Source organism: Mugil cephalus, chromosome 13, assembly GCF_022458985.1.
Source record: "Mugil cephalus isolate CIBA_MC_2020 chromosome 13, CIBA_Mcephalus_1.1, whole genome shotgun sequence".
Classification (NCBI taxonomy): domain Eukaryota; kingdom Metazoa; phylum Chordata; class Actinopteri; order Mugiliformes; family Mugilidae; genus Mugil; species Mugil cephalus.
This window is the reverse complement of record NC_061782.1, coordinates 16,462,997-16,483,109: the sequence shown is the minus strand read 5'-3', so window position 1 is coordinate 16,483,109 and position 20,113 is coordinate 16,462,997. Positions and strand designations below refer to the sequence as shown.

Here is a 20,113-nt window from a genome sequence, read left to right as displayed (position 1 = left end):
GTGGCAGAACTGACACTGAGCTGGCAAATGAAATTAACTCCTTTCATAGCAGGTTTAATATTAATTATTTTAGTGATGAGCTGGTACTTTTTAACAATGATGCTCCTCTGAGCAATCATTCATCTAGCCTGCAGCAAGCAGCTTTTACTTTTTAGTCAGTTCACAGGAGGAGTAAACAGGGACAAGGTTGGAAAAAATCTTCTGCAATATACAGTAAAAGAATAGAGAAGTCCTGGTCCTGATGGGGTTGGAAGTTGACTTCTGGAAGGATTGTTCTGAGCAGTTGGCGGACATTTTTTCAGCCTCCCTCCAGCTAAACGGCGTCCCTCAAATGTGGAAGAACTCAATTATTATTCCAGTACCCAAAATGAATGTGCCAAAATGTGTTGATGATTACAGACCAGTAGCTGTGACCTCGCTGGTCATGAATCATTTTAGAAAATTGTAAGAGAGGCCCTCTTGTCTACTCCCCCTAGGGGGATGGCTGATGCCATTTGCACCTTGCTGGACATGACCTTGTTGTCATGATTCTTTGTCTGTCATTTACTTGTGAACATGTTTTGAGTTTCCTGTCTTACTTTGTTAAGTTCCTTGGTTTCCTGTCTGGCGTTCCTCCTTGTGTTTTTCTCTTGGTTACTTTATTGGTTTCTATTTGTGTGCTCTGCCCTGATTGGTTTCACCTGCCGTCTTGCTTGTGTACATAAAGCCCTGCCTTTGTTCCTTGTGACATCGTTTTAATCACCCCGTCTTCCTCTTCTGCTGTCGTCATTTTGTTATCCATCAGGGTTCTTGTCTCCTTGTGGTTTATTGCTTTTGTGTTTTTGGATTTTCCTGCCATGTTTGCAGGGCTTTCAGTCTCCTTTTGTTCCCATTAAATACTTTTTGTACAACTCCTGCCTCATCTCCTATTGTTCTGCACTTGTTTCTAACCACACAATCAACATCCCTGACACTTGTCGCACTTGGAGGGTGCCAGGACATTGGTGTGACTACATTTTTTTTTGACACTGACAAGACCAAGTCCAAAACCTTGGTGTGCTGATAGATTTTGATCTGACCTTCAGCGATCATATTAAAGCTTGAGTGTTGACCAGAACGAACTGATCAAGCACATTACACTGGCTCCCAGTAAGATGTAGAATAGATTTCAAAATTCTGCTACTGGTCTACAAATCACTGAAGGGTTTAAGTCCAAAATACATAATTGACATGATAACTGGATATAAGCCCAGCGGAGCTTTGAGATCGATGGACTCAGGTCAGATAGTAGAGCCCAGAGCTCAGACCAAACAGAGTGAAGCAGCTGTTATGCTGGAACAAACTACCAACAGAAGTGAAATCAGCTCCAAGTGTGAATGCCTTTAAATTAAAGCTAAAACCTTTTATCTCTTCAAGTGCTTATGGATGAGCTCTTTTAATGCATTTTATCATTTTGATTTGTAATCATTTTAAAAGCACTCTTTATGCCCTACTTTAGTCTAGTTTTTCCCCCTCTATGTCTTTTTATAGTTCTATAACTTCTCTATTGTAATCCTTGTTTGTTTTTCTTTAATGTTTGTCAGTTTTTAATGGTATGTCTTCACCTTTTTTGTAATGTTAAATCACACTGAGTTTCCCTGTGTACGAAATGTGCTTGCATGCAATGTGCCTGGCAGTGTACTGAGAGTTTAATGTTTTCTGTGCAGCAGTGCGGAAAACCCTCCTGCGCGTGCAACAGTTTTGTCCTCGCAGGAGGAGTGAGTGAGGCTCGTTAGAGTGAAAGTGTCATGTGGCAAATTGTGACAACGGTTTTTGCACAGGGAACAGTTGCCCCTCTCCTGGCAGCGTTACACAGGACGGCCATCTGCAGCGCGCATGTCAGAGAGCAGCAGCCAACATGGTGGCAGATAATTGGTGAGGGAAGAGGCCCGGAGCGGGAGGCCGAGTCCCAGCCCACTGAAATCAATTTGCAAGAGATGGACAAACAAAACACTCACATTTGTGTGCATGTGTTTGCACTCACTAATGGAGAGTACGTGGGCACATTACCATTTACATATCCTCTGTGTATTATACAGTACAGGGCAGCAGCCTTTAGAAAGATTCACTGGGTGTGAAGGTCTCTGAGTTATTCATGGCCGGAGGGGGAGGACATCATTCTTATAGATTTCACTGCACCATTTGCTTCCATTTAGAATCATTCATGTGATGTCATGACAAGTGTCAATATGTTAAAAGAAATAAAGCATTTCTGTAACAGGGCAACTGGCTCACACAATTTTTAATTTACATTTGTAGTGAAGTGCTTTGGTCAGTCCTTTTGCATTTAAGTACACTTAATTGCACGGAGCGTTTATTTTGTGCTGGGCTACAATAAAGACAGAAACGATACATTACCTATGCTGTGTTAAAATGGTATCATGTGTTTTTCCAGGTAATTTCTGTGAAAGCGTTTAATTCGTAGGTTGCCACGTTTCAAACGCAGCCCATTTGTTTTCGAGGGAGAGTTCTTCGCTGTTTTATGAAATGACAACCCTGTCCCAAATATACAGGAAACAAACAGACTCAGACAAACACACGCCACCTCTGTCATGCACACCAAGAGGTGGCACACACTGAATGACAGACACTCTGTCAAAACTTGCGCACGTCTCATTTGTCTGGGAATTAAAAGACAGCTGAGGAATCTCAGACAGCAATCTATTCCTCAGACAATATGCTACCACCACTTGTATGAGCCAAATGATTATTTACAGCCGACTGTCAGCACAGAATGTATGAATAAATTCATGTGAGCGCTTTGGACTGCGTGAGGCGCAAGAATCAACATGTCCGTGCACGAATTGGAGACGACTGATTCAGAGATGAGTATCATGTTCTTTATTTTCATCTTCCAGTGATCCAATTACAGATAAAAACACAACTTGTATTATTTATTCAAATTTATTCGCTTGCAGTTGCTTTCGTTTTTGACTAAATTGGAATTCAGCTGTGGTTTTAAAAAAATGCATTTGATCATTTTTCACTGGCGGCCCGTGTTGACTAATGTCATCTGTTTGGTAGTGCTACTGGCCTGATGATGAAAAGACAACTATTGTCTGGTCCATTGCATCACTTGGGGGCCTTGTGTCAGAATTGGCAGGACTGACTTCCGGGGGCCACCGCTGACAGGCAGCAATGCATCCCAGACAACAAGCTTTCATCGTCTAACAGCTCAGGGCTGTTGTTACAAAAGGCAAACTGAAGATTAGCTTAACCGTTAAACAATGCCTAAAAGTCGATGACTACAACATGAGCAGTTGTGGGTTAAGGATGCATAGTATGAATAATCAGCTTGCCCCTTGTCTCCAGTCTCAGTTATTGTCTCTTTCATCTTAACACGTTAATGCTTCCATTTTGTTGCACAGTTTGTCCTACGTCTGCCTGGAGACATGTAAACATCCCAATTTGGTGGAAAAGCAAAACCTGTTAGCAAGTGTGCAGATTGTCATGTGTGACGGTGTCAGTGAATTTGGAAAGACACACTGCTGTCGTCAGATGTAATCTTTTGCTGTGCTGAACGCAAGAGAGCAGATGGCGCTGGGTGAATTACAATAAGTAGATATAATGGGTATGTATATAAATAACATCAAAGCTATCTGGATGAATAGCCTCTCTGTTTTCCATTAAGGTCATTCAGAGGTGTTTCACTCCGTGTATGGAACCTTTCTGGGTTTTCCTTTTCCTTTTTTCTCATTATTTTTTTCCCCCTGTTTGTGCTGCAAGAGCTACAGTATGTGCATTTTTGAAAGTCAGCCAAAAATGCTGTGGTCTGATGTTCACTTTATCACAGCTAGCAGCCATTAGATAGAATACTTTTGTGGCACAGAGAGAAAGAAACTTATTTTTCACATTGTGGATTACAATCAGTGCAATACTGTGGCTTGTAGATGCATTAATCATACGGTATAGAATTTATTCAAGGGCACCCATTAAGTCTGTATTTATCAGTTGCGGTCAGTCTCTGACTGTCAAACAGATACATTTGTTACATATTGAAGTCCAGGACCCAAGCAGAAAATGTATTATTTTCTTTTATGTACACTTTTAAACTTTCTGCATTTCTGGTATCTTGCGCTGCCCGATCTTTATGCCACAACTTTGTACATTATAATGATTGCATGCGGTCCAGGACATCAACATTGCTCCTTTCTTCATGTGTACTAAAGTGAAATAGACACAGAGGTCAATACTCATTTCACATGCAGCATTTATTTCTGTTATTGCAGTTCTGCAGCTGCACTAAAACGTATAGTAGATACAATTAATGATTTAAGTTCAGACTCGCAGGTTTAATATGAGGGTATTTGCATTCACATTGGAGGAAAGATGCAGGAATTACAACCATTTTCATCCGCAGTACACTATTTTCGAAGGCTTCAAAATGAGAGGACAAATTAATGCGATCATAAATAACTTATTGGCATACATTGTGCAAAGTCCTCTGTAAGCAATGGCTGCATAAAGTGTGGAAAAACAATGGGTTTCATCCTCTGTAATGCTTTGCCAGGCCTTTACTCTAGCTGTAGTCAGTTTGTCGTGGGTCTTTCAGCCTTTAATTTGATCTTAAAGTGATTTCCATGTTTGATTGACTTGAGATCAAATGACTGAGATTTAGGTGATTCTATGTATTCACCTTCAAAAAACAAAAAAAAAAACAACCTTCTTTCACATCATGTTTTGGGTTTTAGTACATCTCCAATCAACTTCGTTTGGCTGAATCAGAGCATCACAAATAAAGACTTATGAATCAGTGCCACCAGATATACTTTGGATCAGGAGCCAAGCCTCCTCGTTATAGTTTGTACGTTGTGGTGAGCTCTCTGTATTTGCTCGTGTAAAGGGATAATGATACGTCTATCTACTATCTTCTTCACTTGTTTAGTTGTTGTGACGGGTTTTTTATTTACAGTGGAAAGGATGCGGCTATCATCCATCTCTGTTTGCCATTGTCGTGAATGCATTTCTATGTTGTTGAGCAACTCAGTACCTTCATTTTTTATTTCAGTGTGAATCAGTATGGTAACACCTAATGTTCCTATTATCTGTCTTTTCTATTTGTGTTTTTGCAACTTAAGGATGGATTGTTTCCTCCTTTTCCAAACATGTCAAAAACCCTTTGAGCTCCTGAAAATAGAGGACTGTGAAAAGCTCCAAAGGCTCCTTTAGGGTGCTGCATGACACAAACAATGTAAACTACAGACTATGCCAACACCGGCACGAGTCATTTAAACTTGTGCGCTCGTCAGTGTGTCTCACTCTGTAACAGCGGCAACCGACCACTAGTCGGATCAACATAAAAGCTTACATATTAGTGCACTAATAAAGGACACGGTTGCTATGCGGCTCTTAGTCTGGACACATTGAAGAATTACTGTTGGTTCAAGCAAAGGTCAAGATGTAAAGGCTTTATGCAGCGTAAGCATTTGAGGAGAAAATGCACAGGCACCGATAATGGTGCTGTCAAGAAGAGTATGTAAACAAACACACTTAACCTTTTCACCAGTTCTTGCCTCAGTGCCCCCCTGGGCAATGTTACGCTTGTTATCCATTTAAAAAAGCGTCCTGGACATCTTGGTATAAGTGATGTAACAGGAGAGCGCGTAACCATGAATTCCGACCTCTATGCATTTGTTTCCTTTGTCGAAGACATGAAGAATTTATTCCTTTGACATTTATCGTGCCGGGGATTAGCTGCACACGACATCATGTGGCCTTGTAACTCCATGTGAGCTTAAGCATGAAATCCTCCTGTTGGATAGTTGAGGCCAAATAAGACGGGCCTTCTACAATCAAAGCCATCTGACTCCATAAGATAAGATAATACAACTGGGCCCTTTCGAAAGAAAGTGCTTCTTTTAAATGAGCACACTTCATTCTTACAAATCAGTTCCCCATAGTTTTCCATAAAGTGCCATCAGATTATATTACATTTATTAAGTGCTCAAGTGAAGAGTGATATTACAGATATGCAAATCACTGCCCTTCTTTAGTGTGACCAAAAAAAAAATAAAAAAGAAAGAAAAATCTGCTTTTCTGAGTCATGTAACATTGTGTACACCCCTTTTCACCAATCATTTGCTTCATGGATTCATTTTAACGGAGTATTGTAAGTGTGCACTCTCTCAAATATCTTCACTTGACAGTTTGACTACACCGGGACACGATCACTCAGAGGCAGCGCACTTCTGTTGCAGAGGCGGCGGTTGTGCCAAACCTCATATTGTCTGAGTGGCTGCTCGCTTCCATCCGTGCCCTCGGCTCTAAACAGGCTGACAGTTAGCTGAAATATGGATGCAGTTCAAGAGGGACAGAAAGAGAGGGCGTTCTCCGTCAATCCCACCATCACTTCAGTGCTAATGCGGGCGGGGACAGAAGGGGCATACTGCTGTTGCGCAGAAAAGACACCACCCCGCTGACTAATGACCCGCTCTTTGCTGCATCTGTTAGGTTGGTCGCAGCACGTGGATGTGAAAGTAGAAGAGAGGAGGGTTGTTTAGTGGGGTTCTGTCAGTATGTATGCATTGTTGCGGGTTAAAACGCGGGATACTGAAATTACAAAGACAGATGGTGGGAGCTACAACTGTTCTCGATCCAAAATGTTTTCTTTCACTGTTGACATCTCCCATACATTAGAGTCATGACCGGCAGGAGAATGGATCACTTGTCTTATGTGACATCTTCTGGAGATATACTAGACACAGTGGATTACAAGGGAGACTGATAAATTGGCTGCCATAATCTGCCAAGCCTCTCATTGTTCAACAGAGTCATAGTTTTCCATGCATATTAATGATATTTTCAAGGTCCAGACATAATCTCGACTTTATGATATTGCTTGAACCACACAATAACAGTCTTAAAATTCAATCACTGCACGCCTTAGACCCCAAAATGATTAAAGAGCACCTTTATACAGTGTGATGTGACCTGTTGAGACATGGACTCCTCAAGAAGGCGTGCAGTGGTATCAGGGATCAAGATGTCAGCATTGGGTCCCTTTAGTCCTTTTATCCAGTTGAGAGGTAAGGGCCTCCAGGGAACTGACATGTTTTTGTAGCACAAAACATAAAAACTCAGTCAGTCTAGATATCTGGGGAACTGGGAGGCTGGATCAAAAACTTCAACTCTAGCTTTTGTTGCAGTGCGGTGAGGCACATTGTCCAGATGTTTTCACCCAAAATGATCCACATGCATGCGGCAGTTAATGCTGACAATGTCCCCTTTTTCTATTGCATCAATAGTCCAGTTGTGACAGTCATACACCCACTGTCGAATGTCAAATGTGCATCAGTGAACCCTATATGCCTATGACGTTATTGCCCGTTGGCTGTTTGTTCATCCTTGGACCACTTTTGATAGAACCGTAACTCTGGGAGCACTCCACACTCTGACCCAGCTGTCTAGCCATCGCAGTTTGGTCAAAGTTCTTCGGATATCTTCACTTGCTCATTTAACCTACTTCCAACCCACCAGCTTTAGGAACTTAAAGTGTACTAGCTGCTTAATATATTATACTCTTTCCAATAAGATGATCCTAACATCTTACTTCAACTCTCAGTGTTTTTAATATTCCAAGTGACTGGAGTGCAAATGATCGAAGACAAGACAAAATTATGGTTTACATGCATTCAAATGAAAAGTCAAACACCATTTTGTTATTTTGTTAGAAAAGATGACATACCTCAACAGAGGGACCTCTTTTCTCTGCTTTCTGAAAGCTTTTTTTCTGTCAATAGGAACCACTACCTGAGAGGCACACAGATAACTCATCCCATCCCTCTCTTCCACAGTGCACGGTGCAGAACATCTTCAGGGCCAGGTCAATCAAATAATGAGAAACAGCAGTTGTTGTTGTTTTCTGTATTTGTTCAAGATATAGCACAGATGAAAGATATCAGTTGGGACCGCAAATTATTATTATTAGTTTTATATTTCTTTTACTGTTAATAAATAATCATTTATTTCTTAAGGGTTTGCAGGATGTGGCGTCCTAGACTTCCACCTATGCTGCCTTTGCCAAGAGCTGTTCTGCATATGACAGATGACTGCGGCAGAAATGCTGTTCTTTGCTGCACAAATGTTTTCATCGTTTCACTGAATGACACATGAACACATACGTCCTTCTCCTTATTCAGTTTGGGGAATGTTACACAGCAACCACAACAAATATTCCCACTGATAGTGTGTGACAGTATTTGACTGGGACATTCAACGTTATCCCATCGGTTACCACGGCGTTATGTTCTTCTGTTGAGCATGAATATGAGCATCTCATCTCATCTCATCTCATCTCATCTCATCTCATCTCATCTCATCTCATCTCATCTCATCTCATCTCATCTCATCGGGTTGCTGGAGCCTATCCCAGCTGTCATCAGGTGAGAGGTGTGGTACACCCTGGACAGGTCACAGTCTATGAGAGGGCTAACACAGAGAGAAACGACCATTCGCACTCACATTCACACCCATGGTAAATTTAGAATCACCAATTAACCTAACAAGCATGTCTTTGCAAGTGGGAGAACATGCAAACTCCACCCAGAAAGGCCCGAGTCAGAATATGAGAATCTTTGAACCAAATTCTTGAAAGCCACAGTTAGCTGCAGATAGGGTTTTCAACTAACTGAACTAACGTTACCTTTACTGTGACAATAAAGGAACAAGAAAAAAGGTGTTTTTCACATTACTCACAGAAATATAAATGATATAAAATCATGACAAAAACAAAAACAGTCTAATAAAGATCGTTCATTTTACAAGGTAATGTGATTGACTTGATTAGTCGTGAGCATTAAATGGACATATTAACTGTGAGGTTTTATCAGAACAACGCCCACATTTGACCTAGTTTAACCCCAATTAAATGGTTCTTTGCATACTAAAAAGGTTGCACTCGAGATCTCAGGTTGAGATAGTTATCATAGGCTTTCACAGATTACAAAGATATTGGCCAATTATTGCAGCAGCAGCAGCAGCTTTTGGAGTTTGACGGTTAACAAGAAAACCTATGTGTGTAACAGCCTGGATTTTGTAAATCTGTAGTGCATATTTGCAGGCGTTAAAAATAAATAAATAAAAAAATCATATACCATTATTATTATTATTCTATCTGTGGTTAAACAAAAACTGGAAAGTGGGAAGATTTGAAAAGGTTCTCCTGAGGATTGGACTGACTGATTCAAACTAGCTGATACTTGGTTCACGGATTACTTGACTCTGTTCATAATGAACACTGAGACTCGTCCTTAACCTCAGTTTCACTGCTCAGCATGCCTGAAGCCAGGAGGACTGTGCATGGGGAATTAGTTGAATTAATTACACATTAGGCAAAGCTGCCTAAGTCACTGTGAAATAACAAAAACAAATATCTTTAAGACCTTTTCCAGTTTATTTTCAACTGGACTAAATCTGAAAATTAGACAGACTTTAATGATCCTCGCCATTTCCTACAAAAGCATTGTAAGAAAGACCTCAGCTCGGTAATAATATGCAATATGCGGGTTTTCTCCCACTCCATAATAATCTCATTTTTTATACATACAGTAGCACAATTAACACTCAAGGGAGCCCGCGAAGGAGAACACTTTTCTCAGCGCTTCTCATTCTATCTGTTGATGTGCCAGTTGGACACCATCCCTTTGCCTCCAGACAATGTGGATGTGGGCGAAAACAAGGAGTGTCAGACAGTGAGCAAGAAATAAGAAGAAGTGCGGATGGCAGTGTGAGGGATCTGTGACTGAAACACTGAACACATCTACAAGATGAACCCCGGCTTCATCCACGACTGCTATTTAGATCCCACCCCCTTTTCCCACCATGAGGTATAAAATTGCACAGATGCTGCCCTGATTCCAAGTCCCTTTTACCAATTTATCTACTTCTCCACTTGCTTGAGTAAATTTACTGTCCCTTTGCACCCGCTGTTGTCTGATCACTTGGTAAGTGGTCTTGAAATTAATTTAAACTCCACAGCTTTCATCCCTCCTGCTCCTCTCTCCTTCCTGCTGGTTCCTCCCGCCAGTCTGAAGAGTTAAATGGTTGGAGAGATTGCTGCCAGTGGCAGTAAAGCATGTTGACAATGGGGGCCGGAATCTCAGGGCTTGCATGATAGGTGGGGGGAGGCCACCGCTCCTGCTAATGTTGCCGTGTTGCTGCCGTTTGACAAAGCGGCTCAGATATGGGTCTAAACTCTAGACATGATCAAATCCCAGAGAAATTGCCCTGCACCTCTTGCTGAGCGAGGAGAAAAGCGGGCTCCATAAAGCAGGTTCATTTCATATCATCTTCTATAACTGCTAGTCTTCTAGAGGGCTGGGGAGGGGGGGCTGTACACCCTGGACAGATCGCCAATCCATCACACACTCACACTTACAGCCGATTTAGAATCCTCAATGCACCTAATGAGCATGTCTCAGGATGGTGGAAGGAAGGAGGGAATATACTGCATGCAGTACTGTGCAAAATCTTAGGCAGGCGTGGAAAACATGCTATAAACTAAGAATTCTTTCAAAAATATAAATAATGATAAATTTACAAAATGCAGAACTCAAAGTGAGTGAACAAAAGAAAAACCTAAGTCAGTGTTAGGCATTACTACCCTTTGCCTCCAGACGCAGTGGTTGGCCAAGGAAACTTGAAATGTAAAACACATCAAGCTCATTTCCCTTCAAACTGGCAGAAACCAGTGGGACCCAGGTACACCCATCTACTGTCTGGAGATGTTTGGAGAGAAGTGGTCTTCATGGTAGAGTTGCAGGCATGGAAGCAATGCCAAGTGACTCCACTAGGCACGAAAACATAGGAACTGCAGAAAAATGGCAGCAGGCGCTCTGAACTGAGGAGTCAAAATTTGAAATATTTGTCTATAGCAGAAGGTAATTTGTTCACCAAAGGGCTGGAGAGCGCTAGAATAATGAGTGTCTGCAGGCAACAGTGAAGCATGGTGGAGGTTCCTTGCTAGTTTAGGGCTGCATTCCTGCAAATGGAGTTGGGAATTTTGTTGGGAAGATTAATGGTGTCCTCAATGCTGAGAAACGCAGGCAGATACAATACATCATGCAATACCATCAGGGAGGAGGATGAATTGCCTCAAATTTATTCTGCAGCATGACAAGGACCCCGAACATACAGCCAAAATCATCAAGAACTATCTTCAATGTAAAGAGCTAGAAACCTTGGAAGTGATGGTCCCCACAGAGCCCTGATCTCAACGTCATGGAGTGTGTCTGGGATCACACGAAAAGACAGAAGGATTTCAGGAAGCCTATATCGACAGTGCAAGTGTACCTAGAAAAATTGATGCTGTCTTGAAGGCAAAGGGTGGTCACTGTATTCACTGCATTGTGTGTGTGTGTGTGTGTGTGTATAATCATTAAATAATGTATGAAGCATTTAACAAGGGGAAGTGTTTTTGTGTGTGCATTAGCATGAGAAAGATGGAAGTGTTTTGGAAATGTATTATCTTGCTGGGATTTTTCTAATTATTTGAACCGAGCTTGCCCTGATGGGTAATAAACAACCTTCCCGAAGTCTGAAATTACACAGCCTCAGTAAACATTACAAGTTTTATTTGGCATCAACTGTGAAGCGACTGCAGATGTGTCTGAGCCATTCTAATACATGCATTTGAGTTCCAGAGAAAACACAAACTGTGCCAGAGCAGGGCAGTTGTGTTGATTATAAAAGCCCAAACAAATGCTACTGAAAATTGAATTTTTCATTTATATAATTTCATGCTGTTATAAGCTTGTGACAGTGCATAAAAAGTTTACAGTTTACTTTTTCATTGACTTCATTTGAGCTGCATTGCATAGTAACCCGATGAAGATGTGGGAGTGGGATAAAATTCACTACAGTACAAATGAATGTTTCCACCTCTGTCTCTGGTGTATTTATTGCCTCAGTTTTAATGCACACAACTGTACTGTAACAATTAGACCAGGCAACCTACAATTTCCACTTAAAACATTAACGGCCATTAATTGTAAAACACTAGTAAGGAGGTATTGTTTAAAAATGTGTCAGGTAAGTAAAGTGCAGGAGAGGTTACTTGTATAAACCAGTATTATCGTATATAATCTACTGATGGTCCTGTTGCAGGCACTGCAGGCTGATTGCTATTAAAACAGGGAATTCCAAGAAATAGGCAAGTGACTAAAGTGTGGCTCTGACAAAGTCCAAATGAAAGGGAAAAGGGAAAAAAGGGAACAAAACTAAAATTTTGAAAAGAAAAAAGAGGAACTTAGGGGAATCCACAAGACATAAGACACAGATGAATCTTGTAAGCAAAAAATCATGGGACACTAGAGGAAGCAAAACTAATTGAAAGGCAGGCTGCACCGCTAACCCAGGAAAGTAACCGCATAGAAAGACCAAAGTGATTAACAGAATTCCAACACATAATATTTTGCACTTCATGGAGCCTGTAGTGTCAGTCTGTCAGCATCGCACATAGTACTCATTACTAGAGCAACAACAACACAATCTTCTTCTTCTTAGACAATTTTAATCGATATAATATGAAGCTGGAGCAGTGAGGTGAACTTACACCGATCACACATAACATAAGATCTTTTTACCTTTTTAATATTGTGTAGGTCCCCCTTGTGCCTCCAAAACAGTTGTGACTCAGAATGGACATGGGTCTTCTGAGTGTGTCCTGAAGAGTCTGGTAACAGGAACTTGTTAGTAGGGGGCCTTTGGGTCCTATGGGTTGAGGGGAGGGTCCACAGATACTTGATCAGTTTGGGATCTAGTGAATATGGAAGCCAAGTCAACACCATGTGCTGTTTTTCATGTTTTTTGAGCTGTTCCTAACCCCTTTTTAAAAGGTCCGACTGCCAGCACTTCTAAAGTATGTTAACTAAAGCCACGTATTTTGCTGCATTTTAATTAACAAACTAGCACTATCAAAATTAACACGTTAATGAGGATTAATCCAGCGTCGTGATTAATCTGATTACATTTTTTTAATGCAATTAACCCATCTGCAACGTATAATGAGTCTGAATGAATGAACATCTCTGGATGATGATGATTTCAGGTGGTTTGTCCAAGTAGAGTACGGAAAAAAGAAACGCAAGATAGAACAGTTGACCGACATAAAATATTATGCACACTCTGCACGAAGGAGTTTTCTGTTTACTGAAGCATTTTCGTCTGAAAATACCACATTAATGCAAAGCATACGTTAGTCTGGGATTCAGCTAGCACTTCACCTAGCTTGAGACAAAACCAAATAGCTTGCAAATATTTGGCCACTCCCGCAACCACTGTTCCATGTGAGAGACTGTTCTCAGTTGTAGGCAACATTGTAAATAAGAAGCGGTCAGCTCTCCTCACGGACAATGTCAAGAAGTTAGTTTGTCTTAGTTGCTGCTGAAAGAGGAGGAACAGGGCCACATTAATATGGATAAATCTTTGTTTAAAAAAAGAGACAAAAAGTGGTTTCAAGTTGTTTTGTTGAAATAAACACGTTAAGTGCATATATATTCCCGTCTTTCTAGAGTCAGTTTTTTTCATGCAAAATGTAACATGATTAAAATGAATGATATTTAATCGTGATTAATCAAAATTAATCCACAGCAACTCCGTAATTAATCTGATGAAAATTTTGAATCCTTCGACAGCACTAAAATAAATGCATGTTAAAACAATCAGTCATAGTTTTACAGTGACTTACATGATAAAACTAAACTTTTTTGAGCAGGTTTCTTGTCGACAGACAAGCAGCGACGACCCATTTATGAGTAAAATAAGGTCTTTCAAAATACTGTCTTGGTATGAATTTTTAGAATTCAGGAAAATATTAACTTGACACACATCTTGTGTAGATTGATACTTTATAGATTTATAGTGCAGTGATTACAGCTTCACTTATTTCATTTTAACACAATTAAATTTTAACAGAATGTAAATTCAAGTATTTTTCATGCTAAACACTAAACTGTTGTTCTCTGTTCTTGTAGAAATGCGTGAAGTTGAAACCCCACAATCACTTGAGTTGTTGCCCCTTTTATGATCCAGCCAGGAAGACACGTTGTTCTGTGGAAAAATTGTAAACGCTTCTGTTGTCCCACTTATTTGCATTCATTTCACAGTATTGCCTTCTCGCCGTTTTGCTGAGGATGAAGATGTGACCTTGTTGGAAATACCTCTCTCAAACTAACAGCCTCTGTTGTGTCAGGTGTCAGCCCTCAGAAAAAAACAGAATACATTAATGTTGATTTTTTTTTTTTTTTTTTTGGAAACCCTCCATCTTCAGTTAATGAGCTGGAAGAATGCGTCTGACTCCTTCAGGTATTTAGGTTACGCTGACAGGGGTGCTTAGGCTCCCCATCTTTTTGTGAAATACAACAAGGATCAAGGGCATAATTGCCTAAGACATATTTGAGGTTTTTTTTGAAAACAAGAAAAAACTGTTTTTAGCAAGCACATTGGTATTTTTATTGATATTGTAACAGTCAGTCAAAAAATGACTACTAGGCTGCTACTAGGCTAACGATATCTATATCATGTGCAGTGTGTAAACAAAGTTAGTGTGTCTTATATTTGAAATACAGTGTAACCAGCTGACTGATAATCATCACTTTAGAAACAGTTGAGTCACATAATCATTGTAACTATGTGATTTAGCACATAATGGGAGCAATTTAGCACACGTACAATCATTCCCTGGAATTTTCCTGTAACAAATGTCTGCACTTTATCAACTACTTTTGTTTTTTGTTTTTTTTCTGCAGCAGCAAAAGAAAAAAAAACAAAAAAAACGAAACCCTAAAAAACAGGAAGATCATTACTCACATATCAAACAGGGAGTTTCACCTTCGCTCTGTGAAATCTGATTGGCTCTTCGCATTTGAGAGTGCTCAATAAAAAGGGATGTGACAAAGACAGTGAAAGCAGGCTCGGAGCAAGTTCAGCGTCAGATATCACATTGAGCAACCTTTCCCCTCAAAGCTCAACTACTACGGTGGAGCACGGCATAGAGCACATGGAGACAAAAAGCAGGGAAGCCATGCAGGCTGACTTTGACGCCTTTGATATTTCGGAAGAGCTTGGATTTCTCCTTGAAGAGCCTCTGGTAAGTTTCATCATCTTCTTTTGTCATGCACAGAATATACTGTTCCCATCAGTCAAAGCTGATCTGAATACTGTAAAGTTTTCTTTTGTTTACCCTTGGGGCCATTTTCTCTTTTTCCATTTTAGTGTTTTGACCAGGAGCCTACGTAGTCCTACTGGAGTGATACAGATAATTCTGTTTGTTTTTGTTTGTTGTTTGTGTAAAGGTCAGGAATGGTTATTGATTTGGTGAACGCCTGCCTCTTCAAGTTCTGTTGAGCTCCTGACATGACTGGGCCTGCCTACTGTCCAACATAAAGAGTTTGTTAGACTCAAAATGCCAAATCATTACATCTTATCTATGGCTAACGTTCAGGTGACACTCCATAGGAATTATTTGTTACCTACAGCTCCAATTTTGACCAATTGAAATGTCAGGATTGTTTTCTAAATGTAATTATACTAATCAGAGAATTAAAAACTGTGTTTAATCACAGACTACTATCCGATTTACATGGTAATTTCCCTCCCGGACAGCCCATGTCTTCTGCTTGGCTTATTTTTTGTTTGTTTGCTTTTTTAGTTTTTTTTTTTTTGTGATTGATAGCACTAATCATTCACCAACATGCAGGTTGGGCGGCGTGGCTAATATGAGCTGATACTGTTACTGATTAGTCTACATGAAGATCACTACACACACACACACAAAAGAAAAAAAAAAATCAATGAGCAATTAATTTTATACTTATTATCTTCTAGACTCACCTTCCAGACTATTATCAGGTGTGGCTGGACCTGGCAAATAATCTGACACATCTCATAGAAACACAGAAGCTGAGGGACCTGGTTCATAAGGTAAGAGTGGGTCAAGCCTTCCTACACAAAGCCGCTCACATTGTGGACTCCATACACGTAAATGTGGACACACTGCATTCATGTAAAATATTATGATCAACATAAAGATGCCGGTCTTGAGCCCCCACCTCTTGAGTAACCACCGGGAGCTCCGGCTGGCTCACTTAGCGCTGGGATTCATCAGCATGGGATACGTATGGCAGGAGGGACAACACGCACCCGCTCAGGTAAAACCCCACTCCAACTGAATGAGAGGCAGTAAAAATGATGTATTTCAGTAAATGGTGCCCTGGCAATGTGACATGCGACATGTGTATAACATCAATATATCTACTGGCAGGCTGCACTTATGCACAGAATTGCTGAAGGTGCATTGTTTACCACATTCACCTTCTTCGTTCAGCTATTTAACGTTGAAATTTTAGCACTTCACACGAGTTAATGGTCATTATGAAGATAGGAGCAAGTCTTGGCCTTCGACACAAATTAAAAATTTAATCTGATAACCATGATGAAAGTCATAAGGATAATCAAAGGAAAGTGAATACCAGACATCCTGATGGGGAGACATTCTTAAAAAATAATTTTGTGGCAGTCTCTCTGATAGGTAGAACTTCAGGGAACATCCAGTGACCCCCAAAGTACCAAATAAGATAAATAAGGAAATATCCATCTGTAGAACAATCTTTGGTATTTCAAAGACTTTTCAGACCAGACGGAAGTGGTAGACCATTCGACACAAAATCAAGAAACAAGAAACTGTGGTTACAAACCACTGAAATCCCAGCAAGGCATTATTGCTAAACTCAATCTTTTCTGTTATGGTTGTTTGATAGGTTCTCCCAAAAGCCCTGGCGCAGCCTTTTTGGCTGGTATCTCGAAGGCTCGGCATTCCACCCATCCTGACCTATGCAGATTCAGTTTTAGCCAACTGGAAGCTAAGGGATCCCGCAGGGTGAGTAATGTTTAAATGTGCTGCACACAGCCAAAAAAGATTATTTTATTACAACATTAGAATCAAATGGTTTTATAGGTAATTCACTGGCCACTTCTTTTATTTCATTTTAGGGATATGGAAATTGGGTGAGAATTTTTTTTCACTTTGTCACCTTCACATGCTTTTTGTACTGTCACAATCACATGGCATCTTGTTCATCTATTATCAAAACTTCCTTTTATTAAAAACAGAAACATGGACTTGATATTTTCCTTCCCTGGTGGTGAGAGTTGCAGGGGTTTTTTCATTGTGTCACTGCTGGTTGAGATGGCCGCCAGTTCAGGAATAACGGTCAGTAATGGCTATTGTTAGTCCGTCTCTTTTCTGAGCCTCATCCTTCTTGTTTTGCATCCTGTGCACACGCTGTTTGTGTATTTGTCTCCTCTAAGTCACTGATGGAATTTTAACTTTCACCTTTAACCAGGGGGCCCTGGAAGTGATGCGAGCTATGAAAATCTCTGACCTCATCGGCATACAGAACGGTCTCGTCAAAGTAACTCAGTCCTTGAAGAAAATGAAAGAAACTTTCAAACTCATGCACAGTAAGTTTGAATTAAAGCTGGCTCAGTTTAATCAATTAACATGCTGTGCCTTTTATGAAGGCAGGGAAATTTAAGGTAATCAGTCGAACAACTGAATTTGTACTCATTCCAGATCATGTGGAGCCAGCCGCATTTCATGGAACACTGAGAATTTTTGTCTCAGGGTAAGTTTTTTTTTTTTTTAGAGCTGTTGCAATATCTTGCTGAAGTTGTACTGAAGTTATTAATTCTTTTAATATTTCTCTGATCTGGTGCCAATGTATCTCATTAAAAGGCTTTCAGATTAAATTTCTCTATCTTTCAATTGTACTTAGGCGCTGTATATTTTATTGTATGTAGAGTGGTACCACGTGCTTCTAATCACACGTGGATCTATGACAAGGAGGATTAATAATTCTTGTTTGAATATTTGTAGGTGGAGAGACAACCCCATGCTTCCAAGGGGGCTGTTGTATGAAGGTGTGAGCAACGAGCCGATCTTGTTATCAGGTGGAAGTGCAGCCCAGAGTTCAGCCATTCAATGCTTTGATGCTTTGCTGTCCATCCAGCATGGCGGTGAGACAGGTGAAGATGCTCTTCCTTTGACCTTTGACTCTCTCGGACACTTCCCATGATTGAGTCATGTTGCTTTTGGCAGTCTGTTGATTGCCCGGCAGAATATGTTTCCAGAAAGGTCTGTCTTTTTAAAGTCTGTTTCCTTTTCTCTTTATTGATTCCCCGTGTCCAGGAGCCTTCCTAACACGCATGAGGGAGTACATGCCTCCTGCCCACCGTCAACTGATAGAAGCTCTCTCTGTGTGTCCACCTCTGCGAGACTTCGTCCTGTCCTGCCCCAGCTCTGACCTCTGCCAAGTATACAACTGCTGCGTCTCTGCGTTGGTGGATTTACGGAACTATCACCTCAATACTGTGTCCAAGTATGTCATTGTGCCTGGTAACCAAGCCAAGTCCATGGGCTGCCCACTCAGAGGTGGGTGCACTGCGTTGAACACCATTGGGACTGGTGGATCCAGCCTCATGATCTTCCTCAAGAGTGTTCGCAACACTACCCAGAAAGCTCTAATCTTAGATAGACCCTCAGCATCAAGAGAAACTGATATTTAATTTTAGGCATGTCAGTGTGGTAGGTTTGTGTGTGTGGCTCCAACCAATCTACTTCACACATGGATGAGCGATTGTAATATTTTAGATATGCACGGGACCAGAGGCAATTACTCTTCAGCGAATGGGCATGTGCAGTGACCCCCAACCTTAAACTACCAATGGACGATTTGCCGTGACATCTGTGTCATAAACCTCTCATAAGGGTCTCTCTCCGAAGCTGCCCGGCAAATGCAATGCTGCTGCTGCTGTCTGTATGTGAACATGCTCGACACGTTCACTATCAAACATCAGTTACTTGCAGACTGTTAGTCGTTTACCCGAATGAGACCTCATACTGCTTTCTCTTCTTATGTCTATCATGTGAAGGGCACGACTGTGGTTGTTTGAGAATAAAATGCCAACACCAGCATTTCTTCCTCTGCAATTTGGTGCTGGCACTGTGGGCAGCATTTTTGTGCCAGACTGTTCATAATAACCTCAAAAGAAAGCCACACTTGTTCAGCGAATAGCTGATATGCACCTTAAACACTTTTTACCACAAATAGTGGTGCAAGAGTTATTTATTTTATTTTATTTTTTCAAATTTCAAATTGTGTACTGGCAAGTCAGCTGAGTTCCCCAGCCAGTGCCATGTAATGTACTGAGTGGTTGTGGTTTGTGTCTGTTTGTCAGTTCTTTTCACATTTGATTCAAAGGTTGCTGTTTAATTTTCATACAATAACAACACTTAGGTCAATGTGCCCAAAGGTTGTGTATGGTCATGAATGTGATATTGTAGGTACCTGAAAATTCGTGGAAGTGTTTTTACATGTTGTGAAACTACATGTGGGAACATATGAATACATGGGAACCAAAGAAGTCAGTGGAACAATGTTTTTCAGGATGTGGTTAGATGAGATGAATTCTTGGAAGAGACTGTATTCATGACTAACTACTTCCTGCTACTCTTCAGATCAACTTGTACCAGGAGAGAAGAATTATCAGTCACTTATTTATGATTAAGATGTTCATTGTCAGCAAAAATGATGAGATACTTAGCATAAATATAAAATGAGAACAATGTAAATGTCATTTTTTAATGTTACTAATTAAACTGCACTTTATATAATAAAAATTGTGATATCGCCATGCTTCAGAGACGCTCTGAGATGCAGTGTTGCTTTTAATTTATTTGGGTTTATGGAGTAAATGCATAATTAGCAAAACTCAAATGTGTGTGTCAACCTTTAATTATTTTATTTTTTATTTTTTACATATTATCTGAGTATATGGTTTTCAGACATTTAATTTCATATTGTCTCAGCTGCTTTAACAGGTGCTGATCGCATTGTCATTGATCTGTTAGAATACGAAAAATGTGTCTATGTAATGACGAGAAATAAAGTCCAAACGAAAGGGAAATACGTTTATGGCCATGAGAAAGCGGGCTAAGTGTTCTGTAGGTATCAACTGATGGAGAGCCTGTTTTTATGAAATGAAAGTGAAAGCAATCAACTGTGGAGAGTGAAAGAGACAGACGCAACAGGGATGATGG

At 40.5% G+C, this 20,113-nt stretch overlaps 1 protein-coding gene across 1 annotated transcript; it reads left to right on the top strand.

Annotated features, from left to right (window-relative positions):
* Positions 1–14,890: 14,890 nt before the first annotated feature.
* On the top strand, positions 14,891–19,790 carry LOC125018475 (indoleamine 2,3-dioxygenase 2-like). The gene is made up of 10 exons (XM_047602392.1): positions 14,891–15,103; positions 15,841–15,936; positions 16,044–16,163; positions 16,773–16,891; positions 17,005–17,019; positions 17,125–17,224; positions 17,358–17,475; positions 17,588–17,639; positions 17,891–18,039; positions 18,203–19,790. The coding sequence occupies exons 1-10, from the start codon at positions 15,014–15,016 to the stop codon at positions 18,577–18,579; spliced, it is 1,236 nt and encodes a 411-aa protein (XP_047458348.1). The 5' UTR covers positions 14,891–15,013; the 3' UTR covers positions 18,580–19,790.
* The last annotated feature ends 323 nt before the right edge of the window (positions 19,791–20,113 follow it).